The sequence below is a fragment of the Notechis scutatus genome, chromosome 2, assembly GCF_049901735.1.
Source record: "Notechis scutatus isolate UNSWTSFEM ecotype Mainland chromosome 2, rNotScu1.2, whole genome shotgun sequence".
NCBI classification, from domain to species: Eukaryota; Metazoa; Chordata; class Lepidosauria; order Squamata; family Elapidae; genus Notechis; species Notechis scutatus.
In genome coordinates, this window is record NC_142010.1 from 61,845,905 (window position 1) to 61,865,304 (window position 19,400).

Sequence of the window (19,400 nt, forward strand, 5' to 3'; positions counted from 1 at the left end):
ACTGAGGAAGGAATGAAACAAGAATCTGTGGTGTTCCTTAGCTGTTTAATGTATTTGATGGGTAAATTTAGGTTGAATACATGAATTTTGTAAATTAATATATCAATAACCAACATAATTGTATTATAAATGATGTGCATGATTGCAAGTAATACATGAACTGTGAAAAACTAATGCAAGTACATATTTCCTTGATAAAAGATTCTCCTAAATGCTGAAACAGATGGAGAAACTTTATGACATGGAAATATTGATAGTATGTGGTCTATTACAAGCAATGAAAGTTTGTCAGAAACAAAAATGGATATGTATAAAAACATGTTTCTGCCCAATTTATTATATGAAAATAAGGGCTGGGTAAATCAAGAGAAACAAAAAAGTCAGTGGAATTAATGCATCAGAAATGTAATAGTGCAATGTGTATGGTGAAACAACATGAGGTAGAGATCAAGGACAAACAATTGCTGGGTGCATTTACACAGAATAGGAAAGGAGGTTAATCACTATGAAAGAGAGATCTGAAGTGATTTGGTCATATAGACCCCCCCCCCCATCCTAGAGCAGGCAGGGAGAAGAGGATAAGGGAGAGATGTGAATGGCGTGGTCTACGGGGAGGAAAGGGCCTTGATCCTCTTCATGGACTGCAGCTGTAAGAACTGGTTAAAAGGACGGACATGTGTATGGGCCAATGCTGGAAACAAAGCATGGAAATATCTCTAGTCTGTTGTTCCTCTCTGAGTTGGGCGTCCTTCCCAGTGTGTGTTCCGATATCTGTGGACATCTTCAAGTTCTTATCTTGCCTGGTTCCCTTAATTGCTTCAGTGTGGTATCCTAGTCAAGGATATTTGGAGCTTTGAAGCAAAGTGAAGGAATAAAAGGGGCTTCACCTGTTTTTGTGACTGTGTTTATTTTGTATCCCACCCTGCGTCATCACATGGGCTTTTTTAAGACCATGTTGTGTTGAGTTAGAAGTTATTCCATGCTTGGGAAAAGTTACTGTATGTCCCCAAATTAAATTCATGTAACTAAATAAAACTCAAATCTCAACTCTGTGTTTTCCTTAATTTCACTCCTTATAACTAATTTCTTTCCTTTTTTCCCTTCTTCTTTTCCTCCTTGTCTACCCCCTTTTTCAGATAACCATTTTATGCTAAGATGGCACATGCCCTATATTTGCTGCTTATTTATTTGTTTTGGATCTTTGGGGTTTTTTAGGAAACTTTCTCTTTATGAGTGGTGGTTATGCTTGACATCAAAAAAAATTCAAAAAAAAATCCAGGAAAAAGTTGCCTAATCAGATGATCAATGAGTTGTTCATGCCTGTTGAGCACCTGTGTAGCTTTAGCTTGCTTTATTTGTCAGAAAGATAATGAAAGGCATTGATTAGGATTGGTGTGAAGCAACATTGTGAAAAAAAATAATGGTTGCAGATATCATTTCTAAGCCTGCCAGGCAGAATTCTTCAGGTATTGCAATTATCTACATTGAGACTTTGGAGGACACATTCCTGAAAAATATAAATTTGAGAATTCCTAAAGGGATATAAATTGAAAGTTTAGATAGATTGTCTCATCAGATGTGAAGAGACTGTTAAAATAGATTTGGGTTGAGCGAGGACTGCTTTAGGGAAAGGAAAGCAGAGGATTTAACATCCTTTCCACATCAGAATTATTATTCTTTTTCCTAATATCAGTGGTAACACAACAATAGTCTCTCCATCTCCCCCTCCTCTTACTGCCATCTAAGCTCTGATGCAGCGATTAATAGGGCTCTGAGACTATGTGCTGGGGAAGAGAAGCAAACACATTCCCTTGCTAGAAATCAGCTGCAGGGAGATCGAAACCCATCCTCCATCTATATAAGTGTGCAGACTCGCACACATTGATGGTTTTCCCAAGTAGAAGTTATTGGAGATCCTGAATTGACTCAGGAAAATTTGTCTGGAGTGGCCAATAGCCAGCCATAAGTTCTATAGTGCTGAATCTAAAAGCCTGACCAAAACTTTTATCTGGTCTCCATGGAGGAAAAGAGGGAGATGTTTTAATTTATACACTCCAAATGTAGTTAAATCAGGATACATTTAGGTGAACTTGGATAGAAATTGTGCTTTTCAAGTAAAAACTATAAAAAAAGAAACCATAGCAAAAAATGGATTTTTGTTTATTCTGGTTCCTCTAACTTGTTACAACAGGCAAAGTGCAATGCTAAAATATTGACAAAAGGCCAATCCATTACAATGCTCATTTCTAAGGTTGAAAGATTGGTTTATTGCTATTGTCAAAACCCTTTCAAACTTAAACTGGTTATGAAGCTTTTAGATTTAAGCGAAAAAGTGTTTCAGAATTTGCTGAGGGGAATTAGTTCTAAGTAATTCATTTTTTTTCTTTCAAATATATGGACTATAATGTGGAAATAATAAGGCAAGAGGCTGGATATAATACTTACATATTTAAACTTTTTTCCCTGATAATAAGAATCATGGGTGCTCCAGTCATAATAAAGTGAATGTCAATCCTCTATTTCAGGGCTGTCAAACGCGGGCCCACAGGCCAGATGCATCATGCGCTAGCCATGCCCACACCCAGTTTAGTGAAGGGGGGAAAGTCCCTATATGTCACATGATGCCGCAAGTTTGACACCCCTGCTCTATTTGATCTTGGTGACTAATAGATGAGAGAACAATCAAGACTGCAAGAATTTGGATGATGTAATGGGCAATCTGAAGAATACAGAATAAAATGGCTTTATTTTGGACTATCATTGTAAATATTAACCGATATGAATGACTGGGAGATATTAGATCAATCTACTTTCTTCCCAAGCATGATATATAAGTAAGGAGACCTTCCGTAGTTTTGTTTAATTTTTTTCTTTTCTTCATACCTTTTTGTTTATAAGTTATCTTGCATTTTTTGTCAAGCAGTTCAGAATGCATTTTCAGAATGCAGTGTTGATATTCTTGAAAGTGCTGTTTGAACTGCATTTCTGTGAGAGCCAGTTTGGTGTACAGTAACGATTAAGGCATCCAGCTAGGAACTGAGAGACTAGTCCCACCTTAAGCATAAATCCAGCTGGTGGTCTTGGAGTAGTCACCTTCTGTCAGCAGAAGGAGGAAGGAGAAATGGCAAACCACTTCTGAAAAACCTTGCAAAGAAAACTGCAGGAACCTGATATGGAGAACTGAAAATGATTGAATGGGAGAAGTGTGTGTGTGTGTGTGTGTGTGTGTGTGTGTGTGCACGTGTGTGTATCTTATAGGTATTATCGCTTCATGTATGTTTTTTCCATTTGTATCCAACCTACTGAATCTATTATTTGCATTTGTGATTTAATTACGTGACTTTGTCTCTATAATTCTGCCCTAAAAACTTGCTAATTGGAAACAACCTATCTTCCTGTTAATACTTGCCAAAATGTATGAGCAGGTCAATCACTGAATTTTGGTTTTTGATAAATAGTCTCTTTAGTGTTACTTCTGAACTAGTAAAAAAATACATTAGAACTTACTTCTGTTTCTTTAGAATCATGCAGGTGGAAAGTGGATTGAGTGTTTTTTTTTAACTAGTTCAGGTATTGGCTTTAAAAATCAAATGCTCACAATGGTCACGTTAGTTGAAACAATAAGACACTGCTAATTGTTTGCTTCAATTTTTCTTATGACCTTCAATTGTATTTATTGCCAATTTGTTTTAAATAGTTTTCTTAGCTGTTTTCAGTTGCATAAAATTTCTCATTTCTTTTAATAGAATTATTAATGTCTTACCCTACCCTAAATGAGCCATGGGACTGGTTTTAAAGTGATTCTGTTTATTGAATTGTAGATTGTAAGAGACAAGAGTGAAAGAAAGTGTGCATTAAAAATAACATACCTGGGTTTAATTACTAACAGAGAATCTTGGTACTGAATACCATATCATTTTATAAATATATCCTTAAACCTTAGACTCCAATCTGCAATAGTGGAATATACGACCATTGCATATAGATTTCATCTGGGTGGAGGAATAGTTGATAGCCTAATAATAGTTGCTAATTTTCTTTCAGTGAAACGCTTCAGAGAACCAAAGCATGAAAGACGTCCTTGGAGAATTTGGTAAATGTCTACTGTTTTTGCAAGCTGGGAGTAATTAATTATAAAAGATGTAATATGACAATGATTTATATAAATATTAAGTATTCATTCTATTTTTTGTAAAGGAGGAGATCTTGCTAAAATATAGGAGTAGCCAGTTATACTCTATAAGTAATAGAAACTTAAGATTATGTTATTGGCAATATAGATTCCACTTTTTGTTCAGTCATCTATTTACAACAATATTTTTTTAATTGTCTTGCTTCCAAAAGGCAATTGAAAGTGTCATTACTTTCCATATTACAGTAATGCTCTTTATTGCTAAACCTAAAGCATATATGTTTATTTAATAAAAAATAAAACTTCATAATTTTTCCTGGTGGCAATTCTACAACAAGCTTATGAAGTATAACAACCAAGAGAACTTCCATTCAAGTAGTATGGAGTGACCATTCAAAATCAGAAGGGCACTAAATGAAAGGATTTACAATGTATGCCTGAAGGGAAATTCTTTTGCATGTATGACTGGTTGCCCAGGTTCCCACTATCATGTGATGGCCATTTTCAGTCTTCCCTGCCAGCTTTCCCAAAAAGTCAGTGGAGAAGCCAGAAGGGAAGGTCACCACTGAAAGAACTGCCTCTGACTGTAAAACGTCCATATTGAAATCCTTACTGTAAAAGGTCCATGCTGAAATCCAAGCAGGATCTTCGCACAAAGTGTTTGCAGCATGAGGAGTTTGCAACCAGCCCCCCAGAAACCAGAGGGGCTTCTCTTTCTCTGGGGGTTGGCTGCAAATTCTCCATGCCAGTCCTACTTGGATTTCAGAACAAAACTTTTTTTAGCCAGCTTCTTTGACAGCGAAAGGGCTGCCTCCCAAAGGATTATGGTCCTGTGTAGGACTGAATCCCTTTTACTCCATTCACTTAATAGCCTAGGAGAGTGGTGTCAAACTCGTGGCCCATGGGCCGGATGCATCAGGTGCTGGCCCCACTCCCGCCCAGTTTAGTGAAGTCCTGATATGTCATGTGAGGCCGCCGTGATGACACAAGTTTGACTCCCTTGACCTAGGAGATTGCTTAATGACTGCAACCAAGAGGTTTGAACAAAGCAGTCATGTGACACCTCACTTAATGTCTGCTTCACTCAGTAACTGAAGGTTCTGGTCTTGTGGATGTCAATTGAGAAAATAAAGTGTACCTGTATGGTACACTTATTATTTTACCCATGTTCAGTACATTTGTTAAAAATAGGTTTTAGTCTAACCCATTTAAATTGGCCCGTATTCTAGAACAATGAGAAGTATATTTTATTCAAATGTTTGATTACTGTCATTGGCTGTTGTGGTGTAATGATGCTAGCCCTTTCACTCAATCGAGAAATTTGCATGATTTCAGAAGTGAATAATATTTAAAGAGAAATTTGTCTTGATTCCAAAAAGCCATTAAATGCTTTGCAATTTTAATATCAGTATTTTGCTCTCTCATAGCTAAACCTGAAACTCCATAACTCTTCTTGCCCTTATTCTATAATAAAACTATAATGTCAGCCATGTTTGTGGATGAGGGGGAGGTTCATGAAATATAAATTATAACTGTATAAATTAAAATATGCAGTCAATTATTCAATTTGATGTCTAAAAACTTAATTTTTGTAGGTTTTTGGATACTTCCAAACAAGCCATAGGGATGATGTTCATCCATTTTGCCAATGTATATTTATCAGACCTTACTGAAGAGGATCCCTGTTCACTGTAAGTGGAGAAAAATCTTCCTGAAGTTGAGCTAACAAGAATGCCAAGATTTGCACGAAGTTTTATTTTTCAAAATCAGCATAATGTTACCATAAAAGTACCGGCTAAACCTGATATGGGATCAAAAATATCTCCTCTTGAGTGTTGAAGACACACTTTTGTAGTCATGGTGGAAAATTGACTAGTGCCCTCTGGAAAGACTTTTAGGACTTTTCTCCTGGTTCCTTGGCTGTTGCATTTTTCTTTTCATATCCCAAAATCAACTTTTTCTTCATTTCTCTGGGTGATGTTTTGGGCTGCCGGAGCACAGCTTTATTGAATTTAAGAGCCTCCAGGCTCTGAAATATAGCAAGTAGCTTGATACCTGTGATAGTTGGCAATTTTTAGCTAACCTTAACTAATTTTATTAAAACTAAAGATGAACAAGGTTATATCTGATTGGTTCTTTGATGGGGGTTCATTAAAAAAAAAAAACAAGACTTGTAGGCTAGATTGGAAAATTAAAAAAAAAATATCTAAGATGAAGTTAGTGGAAATCTGTATCCATATTTTTGCTAAGATAAAATTGTCCAGACTCAAGAGAGCTTTTACCATTTATATTTAGCCTGACCTTCAAATCAAGTTGAAAGAATATCTACAGAAAAGCATCATGCTATTGCTTTGGTGCTGTAATTGATGAATAAATTAAAATTAAACAGTATACTACATTCCATTGTCAAGTGGCATAAACAATGCCACAAAAACTGACTTAACATGCCAACTGTAGAGCAATTGTCCACTTTTGTATTTGCTGAAGCAACAGTGACCTCTGCTGGCTTTTACATGTAATAATTGCTCAAATTATTCTAGCTACTCAGTCTTGTTTATAGGCTTTCATATCCTAATTACATTTTTAAAAGAAAAATAAAGCATTGCATTTTTCTTTGGTGCTATATTTTATGTACTCAAGCATTTGCAAATTAATTAAACATAAATTTTGGTTGTGGTAGTTTAAACTGCTGTTTCTCAAAAGAGCTCAGGGTGGTGGTGCAGTTTCCTCTCCAATTTTTACTCATGCAGTTGCTCCACGTGGTAAGTTATCTAATCAGCTTTATGGCTGAGCAGGGTTTTGAATCTAGGTTGTGCTGACCCTACTGCAACATGCTAATGAGTATGTCACATTTTCCTCTCTGTGTATCCATGCTATGCTAAAAATTGTGTTTAAAAATATTATTGCTTCTGCTTTAAATGAGGCAGAGAATAATATCTGTTTGTGTATTAGAAGCTACAGTTTTTATATTAAAAGGAAAATGCTCAGATTGACTTCCTTTTTCAATTAGGCCATCTCCTTTTTTTGTTGTCTCAGTTTTATAACTTTATGAAGTATATATTAAAAACCCTTAGTAGCTGATCCTACTACCAGAACTGTATGAATGACCTGCAAGAATAATATGCTGTAGGTTACCTTCTAATTCTATACTAAAATTGAGGTTCTTTACCTGTGTACATAGAAGTGCCATTATTGTTATTATTATTATTATTATTATTATTATTATTATTATTATTATTATTATTATTATTATTAAGATGTTTTGATTGCTCAAACTGGAAAATGGGAGTGTACTTTCAGAAGCTGAAAATAAATGTTGGTAGATGAAGATTTCAATCATCAAAGCTACACAATTTTAAAAAGCAACCTTTAAATTTGTGTATGTTTTTCTCATCCCTTCAGATACCTTATCAATTTTCTGCTAGACGCTACTTTAGGAATGCTGGTAATTTATGCTGGTGTCCGAGCAGTAAGCAGTGTTGTTGAACGACAGCAATGGGAATCTCTTCGTTTTGGTGAATATGGTAAAAACATTTATTACTCGTTGAAATAATTATTTAGCTGGTATTTAAGTTTCAAGTATAGGATTGGCAATTTTTTCTGTAATTGGTATTTTGAGCTAAAGCTGTTTGAGCACTATAAATGACCAAATCTTAAAATACATGAAAGTCCAGAGATTCTATTTAACAGTTTTTTATGCTTTGTCCAAGTTTGATGAGCCAGTGCAAATATTTTTGTTTAATTTCTTTTGTTTTAAACTTGAGGACTTTATTAGATACTTCTTTCTTTTTCTTCTCCATTCTCTGATGACTACTGATAGCAAGGATAATAATACCATCACTATATGTGGTATAAGAAAGAGCAAGTTTCAAGGTGATATGAACCTCCATTTTTACAGCATTAAATATTTTAATGTCTAACCATAAAACTAAAGTGAATTCTTTATTAACCATCTCCAAACTATTCTTGCAAGTCACTAAGGGCTAATGTAGTATGTGTATTTCCCAGCCAAGCTTCTAATCTTGAGCTTATGCATATTTGTGCTCTACTTATTGTGTAACGGTAAGTACTTGTTTTTTATAAAACTAAATCAGAATGAATGAGGTGGACTCTTTAGCATGCACGGTTTAAGTGCAGATAATTTTTGTTTAGCAACATAGTTGGGACTGGAAACTCCATCACTAAGCGAAGTCACTAAGTAAAAAAAATATATAACCATGATTATCCTTTATGGATTGAAACTGAGAATACTAATCAGTTCACATTAATGGCTTTTGTTTGCCTCCTAACTACTCCCTGCCCTTTGTAATGCTCACCCTGGCATTGGAATTATGAAGAAGGGAATTAAAGTTTGTATTTACATTCATTGAAGAGGAAGGGATTGTAATAGAGCAAGTAGGCACACAATGGGGCATACATATCAAAAGCAATGTGGTGGCACTAGCAATTGCAAGTATGATATGCTAATAGCCCAATACATTACCCATAGTTTGTCTGCTTACTCCCTTGTAATCTTTTTATCTTGGATCTCTCTGCTCTGAAAAGAAAGGAAAAGAAAAATAATAGTTCAGACACAAGACATTGTGTACTGACTAGAATGGGGAACATGTGACTGAGGGGCACTGCGAATGTCCTGAATGTGACATTGGTTGTATTTTTTCAATACTGTCATAACTTCAAACAGATGCAAATGAGACAATTGGCAAGCAACCTGTCTAGGTCTGCTATTTAGATCTATGGGAAAAGAATACATATAAAAGTATGACTAATTAATAGTCGCCAGTGAGAGAATTAGTGAAAGATAGAAAGTTTCTGTGTGTGGGATAGATTTTTATATGATAGCGCCAATTTTAGGGGAAAATGGGAATGGAAGAAAAGGGAAAGAAATGAAAGAAGCTGAAATGAAACAGTTGCAGAAAGAGAAATTACAAGTCCTATATGAACAGTACTAACCAGATAAGCTTTCAACAGAACAAATAGAAAGTAGGTATAAGGAAGAAAAATGTGGAAGTTGCTTTAAATATAGTGAAAAATATTATGTTACAGAGTGGCACAGAAGCGTGTAAAGTTATGCTGATGAAAAGTATGGAAAGTAGGATGCTTTTGGAAAGATGAAATGCAAGAAGCTATGGATGGGGAAAGAGCATTCAAGAAAATGGTGCTGCGGAGTAAAATATTGCATAATATATAGAAAGAAAAAGATGTTTACAAAGAATGCAACTAAATAGAACAGTGATTAAAAGAGGCAAAGAATTTGCAGTGACTTTTATGGAAATCATTTTGGAAATGGGCGAAAAAGGTTAAAGGTGGAAGTCTACCAGAATGAATGGAATCAAAAATAAAAGTGATTAAATAATTCAAGATAAAGCTGACATGAGTGATTGCTGAAATAAGTATTTTATAGATTTGTAGGGGACTAATAGTAATATATATCAAGAGAGGAATTGAAACAAATAGTATAAATTATAGAATCCAAGAACAAATAAATCAGTTACAGTGTTAAAAAGACTTAAGAGTACAAACGTAGATGGTACCACTGGACAAATGTTAAAAGTTGGATGTGCTTTGTATATGGAACAGCTTTGCAGCTAGTTTAATATGTGTAGGAAGTTTGCATCTCTACCAGAATGCATCTAACAATAATAATTGCAAGAACTATGGGGAATTAATTTATGCCAATAGGAAGCTATCTGATCAAAAACACGCAAAAGGTTGCAGTAAAATAAGGGAAATGCAGTGCAAAATGCAAAAACTAAGTTTTTGTTTAATTATTGGGAAATGTATGTATAAGAAAAAGAAAATTGGTTGTATGGCTGTTGATCGAGAGAAAGTAAATTGTTTTGAAGTATGTGTGATAATAAATGGAATACTGAGCAATGGACAAACAGTGAGAAGGCAGTAAGACATGGATACACAAAGTTCCCTTGGTTTGTCCCATTTATGAATAGCAACAGCACTAGCACTTAGACTTATATACTGCTTCACAGATCTTTACAACCCTTTCTAAGTGGTTTACAACATCAGCCATAGCTCAGAATAGATTTATAAGGAATGCCTATGTTGGTGTTAGAGGTTTGTTGATGGGTGATGTGAGTGTGTGCATACTATTCTGTATTAAGGATGTATTGTTGGCTGAAAATCCAAATAACTTGCAGTAAATGTTGATAGATTGTATCATTAAAAAGCATGAATCTGAACATTTATGTATTAAATACATAAATTTGCAGGTGGTGGTGTTTGGCAGGGAAAATGGAATGAATTATTGTCATTTATATATAAATGATAAAAAACTAGAATAAGTATATGACTTTGTGTAATATATGACTCTGCTTTGGCAGCATATTGATTAAAATGGAAACTGGTTTAAAAAAGTAATGAATAGCATATGGTTGTTGCAAACAATAAATAAAAATAAGCATAGTTTTATTACATAGAAGTGAGAACGGATTGTATCATTTAAGATAAAAATTAGAAAAAAAATCATTGAAGTGGGTGAAAGTGGAATAGATTATTTTAAAAGGGCTGAAGAGGAGGAAGACAGGGTCAGTAATAAATGGATACTGAAGTGATGCATTCAATACAAAGTAAGCAAGCAGGACAGAAAAAAATTGTAACGGTTTGGTTAGAAAAGAAAAAGTGGATCAAATTGCAAAACTATTAGCCCTCCAAGGTAGGCAAGTCAAGAAATAGGCACTGCAGGAACAATTCCAGGAACACTATTTATTGTAGCCAGATGGAATAACAGAATCTTGAAAGTTTTCCCCAGTCCCAATTTATACTAAAAATAATCAAGATGGGCTTATGTCTTCCCTATTTCTCAGAGCTTGCAATCTTTTTCTGCAGGTCCTCCTTTAACAGCTCACTTCTTTCTTTCCTATCTTCAAGTCCTTTCAAAAACAGAGATAGGAACTAAGAATGACTGTGTTGAACCATGGGGAAAACTGTAGCTGGATGAAAATGAATGAGATCCACAAAGATAGGGAGGTGAGAAATTTAAAGAATAAAGAGCAACATATGAAGTGATGTGGTGACAGCATGGATGGTTTGCAAGGATAAGAAGATAATGAAGTGCTTTGAACTAAGTGGATATACAGTTGATCTAGCGCTGTTTCCTTTTCTTATCTCGGATCTTTATGGCTTACCATTTTGTTTCTGTGCTTTAAATAACATAACAAACATAACATTGCAAAAGGGAATAACATAACACACCACACACACACACACACACACATACACATACAAACACAAACATTTTGTCAGAGTTTCAGAATATCACAGATAGAATTCTAATTTAAAATTAGAGCTGGCATTCAGTGGGGCAGGGTTGGCTGAGATGTAACAATTGATTTTAAGTATGCTTAATAGAATGTCTGACTTCATTTTTTTTAAAAAAAAAACAATGAAATGTAAATGCTTCTTTGGAAAGCATCCTCACTTTTTAAAATGGTTTGCCAGAAAGCAACAGTAAAATTGTCCAGAACAGGCATTTTCATTTTTCAACTCTATTCCTAAAAAACATTTTCAAATAATTATGGCATATTTAGAAAACTTCTGTTCAGAACATTCCAACTAGTTATACATGACAATTAGTCATAATAATTATATATTACCTCCAGTGTCATAGAGAATATGTCTTTCATTTGCTGAGCAATGTAAGAAAAGAAGTTTTAGTGTGCTACTAGTCTTACCATGGCATCTGCCTGGTGAATGTAAAAATAGGATGCCAGAATGATCCAGAATGATTCTTAAGTTCATATAATAATAATTGCAATTTTCTGTTTTCTTGAACATATTCTAGCTATAATATAGAAATATAGCTATTGGGTATATTCATTGTTTGGATTTTCCATACAGATATAAAACACTGAAGAGTAGGAAAGAACATTAGGAATTCTATGAGGATCTAACTTTAAATGACCTAAATGTTGTATCTACCTCTCTATGTTCAGAAGAGTCCTATTCTGAAAATTTGAGTGTAGAGAATCTAATTAAATTCAACAAAACAGTCATTATTCCAGAAAACAGTATGGTTTCCTGTGCAGGATAAGGGATACTGCCAGTAGTTGAAATGCTATTTAAAACCAAAACACTTCATTCTCCTTAGAGCTGCTCAGATCGTCCAGAGAGTGGGTGGAGCTTCAGTCTCTGCTGTTGTAGGCTGAGCTTAATTTCTGAGGAACGCTCCTCCTTCCATCACGTGGCTCGCCACCGCGTTCCCCAGTTTATGCTCAGCCCTCATGCAGAGTAGGCAGTGTTTGAATGTGCTCTTGGCCATTTTAGGAAAACCCAATTTGATTCGTTTTTGCTTCCCTTCCAGGTTGTATTTAATCCTTTCATTGTGTTTTCTCTTAGCCCTGCGCAGTTGGTCCTCTTTATTTTCTAGAGTTCCCTGGGAGGTCCTCCCCCCAGGGGGTGCCAGGGGGAAAGCTAGCAAATTTAAAAGCTGCCCCCCCCCCACCCTTCCCCATTGCCTTTCTGCCGCTTTAGTTCCGTTCGCTTTAAAACGCTCCGTTTCGCTCCGTTCCCCCCCACCAAACTCCGTTTTTTATATCGTTTGAACATTTGCTAGTTCCTTTCTGTTTGTCCTTCCCCTGGAGACCTTGGATTGCCCCTGGGGAGTCTCCTGGTCGCTGCAGAAGGGCCCCTGCAAGCCCACGTAGTGGCGGCCGCCATTTTGAGCGCCGCCTCGTGGCCGGGCACCATTTTGTTTTTCCCTTATCTTTCCGATCGCTGCAGCGTGCCTATTTAAAGCAGCAGGACCGGCAGGCCTGCTGAGAAAACAAATTTGAGTTGTTTCTGTTGGAGGCTTGTGTTCCTACCTCCGTTTGTTGGCTTCCCCCGTAGCCAGCCGTAGTGGCCGCGGTTTCTTCTCACCACTTCCGCCCGGTTGCGCCTGGGAAGGCAGTCTGGTACAGGCCCAGCTTCGCCCTTAAGGCCTCTGTTGTCCTCTGATCATCTCGATCAGCCCTTCTAATTCAAAAAAAAGAGAGAGAGAGAGAAAGAGATCTTCAAAAATTACTAAATCAGAGGAAAATTAAGAGACACGAGAAGACTTAATTGAATAAGTTTGCAAAAAAAAAAAAGGAAATACATATATATTTATATATACAAAATAAAAATACAAGAAATAACAACAAAGAAGACAAACAGATTAATTATAAACGAATAATAAACGGGGGGGGCGTAAAAGAATTTCCCAGGGCTCCCGGCCTTCATTGTAGGTCGACCCCTAGGCGCACCAACCGCCTCATATTTGATCCTTTATCTTCCTCAATTATCTAAAATGGCAGAAGGCAATCCTTCAAGAGGCCCTTCTTTAAAGGCCAAAGCAAAAACCCACCATCTGCACAGTCAGGCTAAGGAGCCCACCAAAGCCTCCCAAAGGGACGCCCTAAGACGACACAAGGCGCTAGAAAAAGAAATAGACAAATGCACCAGACAGGCAGGCTCAGTGCCTCCAGCACCAGCCACTCCTTCTACCTCTGCTCTACCCTCCCCCTCCTGTAGCTTGTTCCTCCCTATCCAGGCACAGCTCGCCCTCTCAAGGGCACCAGGCCCCTGGAACACCAGCCAGGCGAACACCAGAGGCTACCTTCACACCCACAGCCGCCGGCCTGCGCCAGGAGGAACCTCTCATTCAGGCGGTTCTGGAGCAGTTGAGAGTCTGGATGGAGCTGGCTATCCGCCAAGGAATTGCGGAAGGACTCCAGCAGATGGCTAGGCCGGGTTTGCCTCCGCCGGCCACCGAATCCGTAAGATCATTCCCACTCATTCCGGAACCGTCTCAGGATCAGGTACCTCTTCAAGGGGAGGTTTCCCCCCCAGTCAGGGAGGACGAGGAGGAGGCGGAAGGGGACCTAGATTTGTGCAGGGAGGAGGAGGAGGAACAATTTGATTTGGGGTCCTTACAATACAACGAATCCCTTCCTGACTCAGAACCATCAGAGGCAGAGATGTCCGAGGACGAGGGTCTCACCCCCGACCAACCTGCCTTTGTAGGGCTCTTCAAGCCCCAGCTATTCAAATCCCTCCTCTTCAAAGCCAGGAATATCTCGGGTCTAACTACTCAGAACCCCTCTGATCCCACTCCTCTTACTCCGGAGGGACCAGAGGACTCCATGTTTAAACAGCTTGTGGTGGAGGCTGAGGTCATCCCAACCCCCCCCATCTTCCTGGACCTGGTGTCCAAGCAACTTGCCTCCTCAGCTGCCCCCCGGCCCCTTCGGCCCATGATAAAAAGTTCTTCAACCTTGACCCAGAGCTCTCCAACCTACTGAGCACCCCGGAGGTTGATGAGCCCGTCGTGGGCCTGGCCTCTTCCTCCGCCCTCAGCAACCCCTTAGAGGCCCTGAGGCCGGAGGAGAAACGGTCGGAGCTGGCCTTACGGCGAGCTCACCAGTCGGACGCATGGGCGATCAGGGCGGCCACAGCTGCTTCCTTCTTCATCAGGTCGTCCATCCGCTGGCTTCGCCAGCTTAAGCAACATGTCCCGACTTCCAATATCCGCGCCCATCAGGACATAGCCAAGATTACGGCCGCGGCCGAGTTCTCAGCAGACGCCACCTTTCACTCGGTAAAATTCTCCTCCCGCGCCATTTCCTCCCATGTCTCGGCCCGCCGTCTGCTCTGGCTAAGGCACTGGCAGGCAGATCTCAAGAATAAGGTGAAACTAGCCTCTGCCCCCCTCGTGGGAAATAAACTATTCGGACCATCCCTGGATCCTCTCCTAGTCGAAGGAAGGAACAAAAAGAAATTCCTCCCATCCCTCACCCGTAAGTCAGAACCCAGATCCCTGCAGCCCTTTTGGAAGGCCCCCTTTTGTCCCTATCCCCAATCCCCCTTCCCTCCCAGGTACCTTTGGTTCGGGGCAGCCCCAGGACAGGTCCGACCCCTTTGATAGGCACAGGAGAGGCGGTAACTTCAAGAGGCCCTTTCGTGGTTCTGGCAGCAGGCCCTTCCGGCGCTCCAGATAAGTCACCTGACTTAATTCCCATTGGCGGGCGACTTAAAACCTTCGCCAACCAGTGGGACTCTTCCACTTCGGACGCCTGGGTCAGGGACACCATCAGGTTTGGCCTTGCCCTCGAGTTCCTCTCTACCCCCCCCCCCCTGATTTCTACATGACATGTCCCCTCTCCAAGAACCACACCAAACGCAACCTCATGGATTCAGCAATTCAGCACCTACTTGACATACAGGCCATCCAGCCCGTTACTCCGTCCCAAAGGGGACAGGGATTCTACTCCCACTTATTTGTGGTGCCCAAACACTCGGGGGGATGGAGGGCGATTTTGGACTTAAAGCGGCTAAACCGCCATCTGGTATACCGTAAATTCAAAATGAGCACGCTGCAATCCATCCTCCTGGGTGTTAGACAGGGAGACTGGTTGTCATCCATTGACCTCTCTGAGGCATACTTACACATCCCAATTCAACCCTCCCACTCCAAATTTCTGCGTTTTAGCTACAATAACCTCCACTTCCAATACGTGGCCCTCCCATTCGGGTTGGCCTCTGCCCCCAGAACCTTTACCAAGGTCCTGGCCGCTCTGGCTGCCCACCTCAGAACCATCCCGGTGCGACTCCACTGCTACCTGGATGATATCCTCATCCTATCCTCTTCCAGGGAACAAGCCGTCAGGGATACCCAAATTACCCTCACCGCTCTCCAGGAACACGGGTTCCTCATCAATTGGAAGAAAAGCCAATTGGCCCCTTCCACCAGGATATCCCACCTGGGGACTATAATAGACACGGTCAAAGGGAGGGTGTTCATCTCTCCGGAGAGAATACTCAGCATTCAACAATCAGTCAAACTCATCAGACGACTTAAGAGGGTCCCCCTCCTCGAACTAACCAAGTTGCTAGGTAAAATGATATCTTGTATTTCCGTTATTCCCTGGGCCCCTTTCCACTCCAGATCCCTCCAGTGGTTCCTGCTCCCGTACCAAAGAGCCGGATCAAGCAACTCAAGGCGCAAGGTCAAGGTCTCACCAAGGGTTCTTACCTCCCTCCTTTGGTGGAGCAAGGCGTCGATCAACAAGGGCTGCCTCCTCAAGGAGCCCCCAAGACTCACCGTCACCACAGACGCCAGTCTGTCCGGATGGGGCGCCCACGTACAGTCCCTTACAGCGCAGGGCAGATGGTCAGCAACAGAAAGGCTGTGCAACATAAACTGGTTAGAGCTTCGCGCCATCCACCTGGCCCTCCGCAGTTTCCTCCCTCAGGTACAGGGCTGCCACGTTCTCATTCTCACCGACAACATAACAGCCAAAACTCATGTCAACAAGCAGGGGGGCACTCAGTCATCACGCCTAATGAGGGAGACCGAGCGCCTCTGTCGGTGGGCAGAGTCTCACCTCCTTTCACTCAGGGCAGACCACATTTCGGGTATCGACAACACCCGAGCAGACTGATTGAGCAGGGCCACCATAGACCAGGCGGAGTGACGCCTCCACCCAGCCCTGTTCAGGGAGGCGACAGCAATATTCGGTCTGCCAGTAGTAGACCTGTTTGCCTCCCCCCTCAATACCCAAGGTTCGTTTCAAGATTCCCATCCCTAGGGGCGGAGAACCACAATGCCCTTCGATGCCCGTGGCCCTCGGGCCTCCTTTACGCCTTCCCTCCTCTGGCCCTGGTGCCCAGAGTCCTTCAAAAGGTACTCCACGAGAGAGCGGAATTGCTTCTCATAGCTCCCTATTGGCCCCGCCGCTCTTGGTTCACGGACCTCCGCAGCCTATCTGTAGCCCCTCCCTGGAGAATCCCAGCAGACAGGATCTCCCTGTCTCAAGGCCGCCTTCTTCACCCGGACCCCCAATGGCTCCAACTAGCCATCTGGAGGTTGAGCGGGAACGTCTGAAGAGGGAAAATTTCTCCTCCGAAGTCATTGCTACCATTTTAGCAGCCAGGCGTCCCTCCACCAGAAGGATTTACGACGCCACTTGGGCCATTTTCTCTTTTCGCAAATGGTGTGCCAATCTCTTCATTGACCCAACTGACCCATCTATTGCCCAAATTCTCGACTTTCTCCAAGAGGGTCTCAGCAAGGGACTGTCCCCCAACACACTAAGGCGTCAGGTGGCAGCCTTATCCACCGTCATTTCCTGCGAGGGTGTCAGTTCCCTCTCTCACCATCCCCGCATCCGAGCCTTTCTGAAAGGGGCCACAAACTTACGGCCACCATCCCTTCACTGGTATCCGACCTGGGACCTCAACAGAGTCCTGACTTCTCTCACTAAGCCACCCTTCGAACCCCTAAGAGAGGTCTCTCTCCAGTTCCTATCCTACAAAGTAGTGTTCCTGGTCGCAATTACATCAGCCCGTAGGATTTCAGAGATCGCTGCTCTGTCTGTTAGGAAAGACCTGTGCGTCTTCCATCCCGACCGGGTGGTCCTCTGACTTGACCCTTCCTTTCTACCCAAGATTAACTCGGTTTTCCACAGGGCTCAAGAACTTATCCTCCCCAATTTTTGCCCCAAGCCAACTCATGAAAGGGAGAGACTATGGCACACTTTAGACGTCAGACGTGCCTTGCGGATCTATATTAAGCGTACTCAGACCTTCCGCAAATCCGAGGCCCTGTTTATATCCTTTCAACCAAAGTCACAAGGGCTCACGGTACCCTCAACCACCATAGGCCGTTGGATAAGGGCGGCCATTTCCAAGGCATACCAGGCACAGGCCCTCCAAGTGCCCAGGGGTATCACGGCTCACTCCACCAGGAGTGCGGCAACTTCAGCCGCCTGGGCTACCCAGGCCCTATACTCGACATTTGCCGGGCAGCAACGTGGGCCTCCCCGTCGCCCTTCATTAGGCATTACAAAATCGACAGGTATGCCGCAGCGGAGGCTTCTTTCGGTAGAAGGGTCCTTCAGAGGGTACTCAGGGAACCCGAGGAGTCTACAGACCAGACGGTGTCCCTCCCGTAGGACAGGTCCCAGCTTTGGTATGTCCCACTCTGGATGATCCGAGCAGCTCTAACAGACATGATATTCTTCCGATTAAAATCGGAATTCCGATTTTTTTGGGAATCGCCCCCCCCTTTCCCCCCTTCTTCTCCTCCTTCCCCTCCCCTCAGAGGCCCCGAGTCAGGAGTTGCTACCGCTGGCGCGGCTCTGCGTGGCTCCAGTTCCGCGTTGCCTCAGGAAGGGAAAGGCAAAAAGGAAGAGCCGCGGCGGCGCTTTGCAACGGCAGCAGCGGCTCCTGGTTTTGCCTTTCCCTTCCCGAGGCAACGCGGGACCGGAGCCGCGTCAGCGGTAGCAACTCCTGACAGCCCCAGCCGGATACCTGAGCGGAGCCCGGGTGGGCGGGTGGCGCGAGCGGAGCCCGGGCGGGCAGGCGGCGCGAGCGGAGCCCGGGCGGGCGGGCGGCGCAAGCGGAGGCCGCTGAGCGGCAGGAAAAGGGAGCTGGGCAGCGATTTCTTGGCGCGCGGTGGGGGGGTCTCTTGGCCGGCCCCAATTTTTTTTTCAGAGGGGAATATCATGCCTGCTCTAAGGAGAATGGGCGTTGGTTCTTACCTGACACGCCATTTCTCTTCGAGCTGTGAGGATCGTCCAGCCCCTCCCTTTTCTTTCACCATCTGGTGGGGTCTTGTTTCGGCCAATGCACTTTAAGTCTAGTAAGAGGAGTGCAAGAATGCCTGTTTTCCTCTCGTCTTCGCATAAACTGGGGAAAGCGGTGGCGAGCCACGTGATGGAAGGAGGAGCGTTCCTCAGAAATTAAGCTCAGCCTACAACAGCAGAGACTGAAGCTCCACCCACTCTCTGGACGATCCTCACAGCTCGAAGAGAAATGGCGTGTCAGGTAAGAATCAACGCCCATTTTCTTGCTTTCTTTTTCAGCCTTCCTATCGTTTTAATGTTACTAGCTGTCCTGAGTGATGCTTATATATTAGAAAAGTAATATATAAAATGTTATATAAATCAAGTAACACCCTTATTTTATTTATACAAATTAAACACTGGAATGCGGTAGCCTTATAATTTGATAAAATTTGTTTTTACAAACACTGAATCGATTTTATTTTAAGAGGCAATGTTCAGTTTGATGATTCAAAAAGAATAGTAGCACAAGTAGCATCTGCTTTCTACTGTTCAGTGGTGGAATTCAATTTTTTTTCTACTACCGGTTCTGTGGGCGTGGCTTAGCAGGCATGGCAGGGGAAGGATAATGTAAAATCTCCAGTCAGAGGTGGTATTTGCCAGTTCTCCGAACTATTCAAAATTTCTGAATAGAACAGAACTGGTCAGAACCTTCTGAATACCACCTC

The 19,400-nt window shown here is 41.7% G+C and overlaps 1 protein-coding gene across 1 annotated transcript in view; it reads left to right on the forward strand.

Annotated features, from left to right (window-relative positions):
• STIMATE (STIM activating enhancer) overlaps positions 1-19,400 on the forward strand; it is a 43,022-nt gene that overhangs the window by 7,038 nt on the left and 16,584 nt on the right. Inside the window, exons 2-4 of the mRNA XM_026680520.2 lie at positions 4,045-4,093; positions 5,728-5,823; positions 7,535-7,656. Coding sequence (XP_026536305.1) covers positions 4,045-4,093; positions 5,728-5,823; positions 7,535-7,656 — 267 coding nt within the window. The remainder of the gene's footprint in view (positions 1-4,044; positions 4,094-5,727; positions 5,824-7,534; positions 7,657-19,400) is intronic.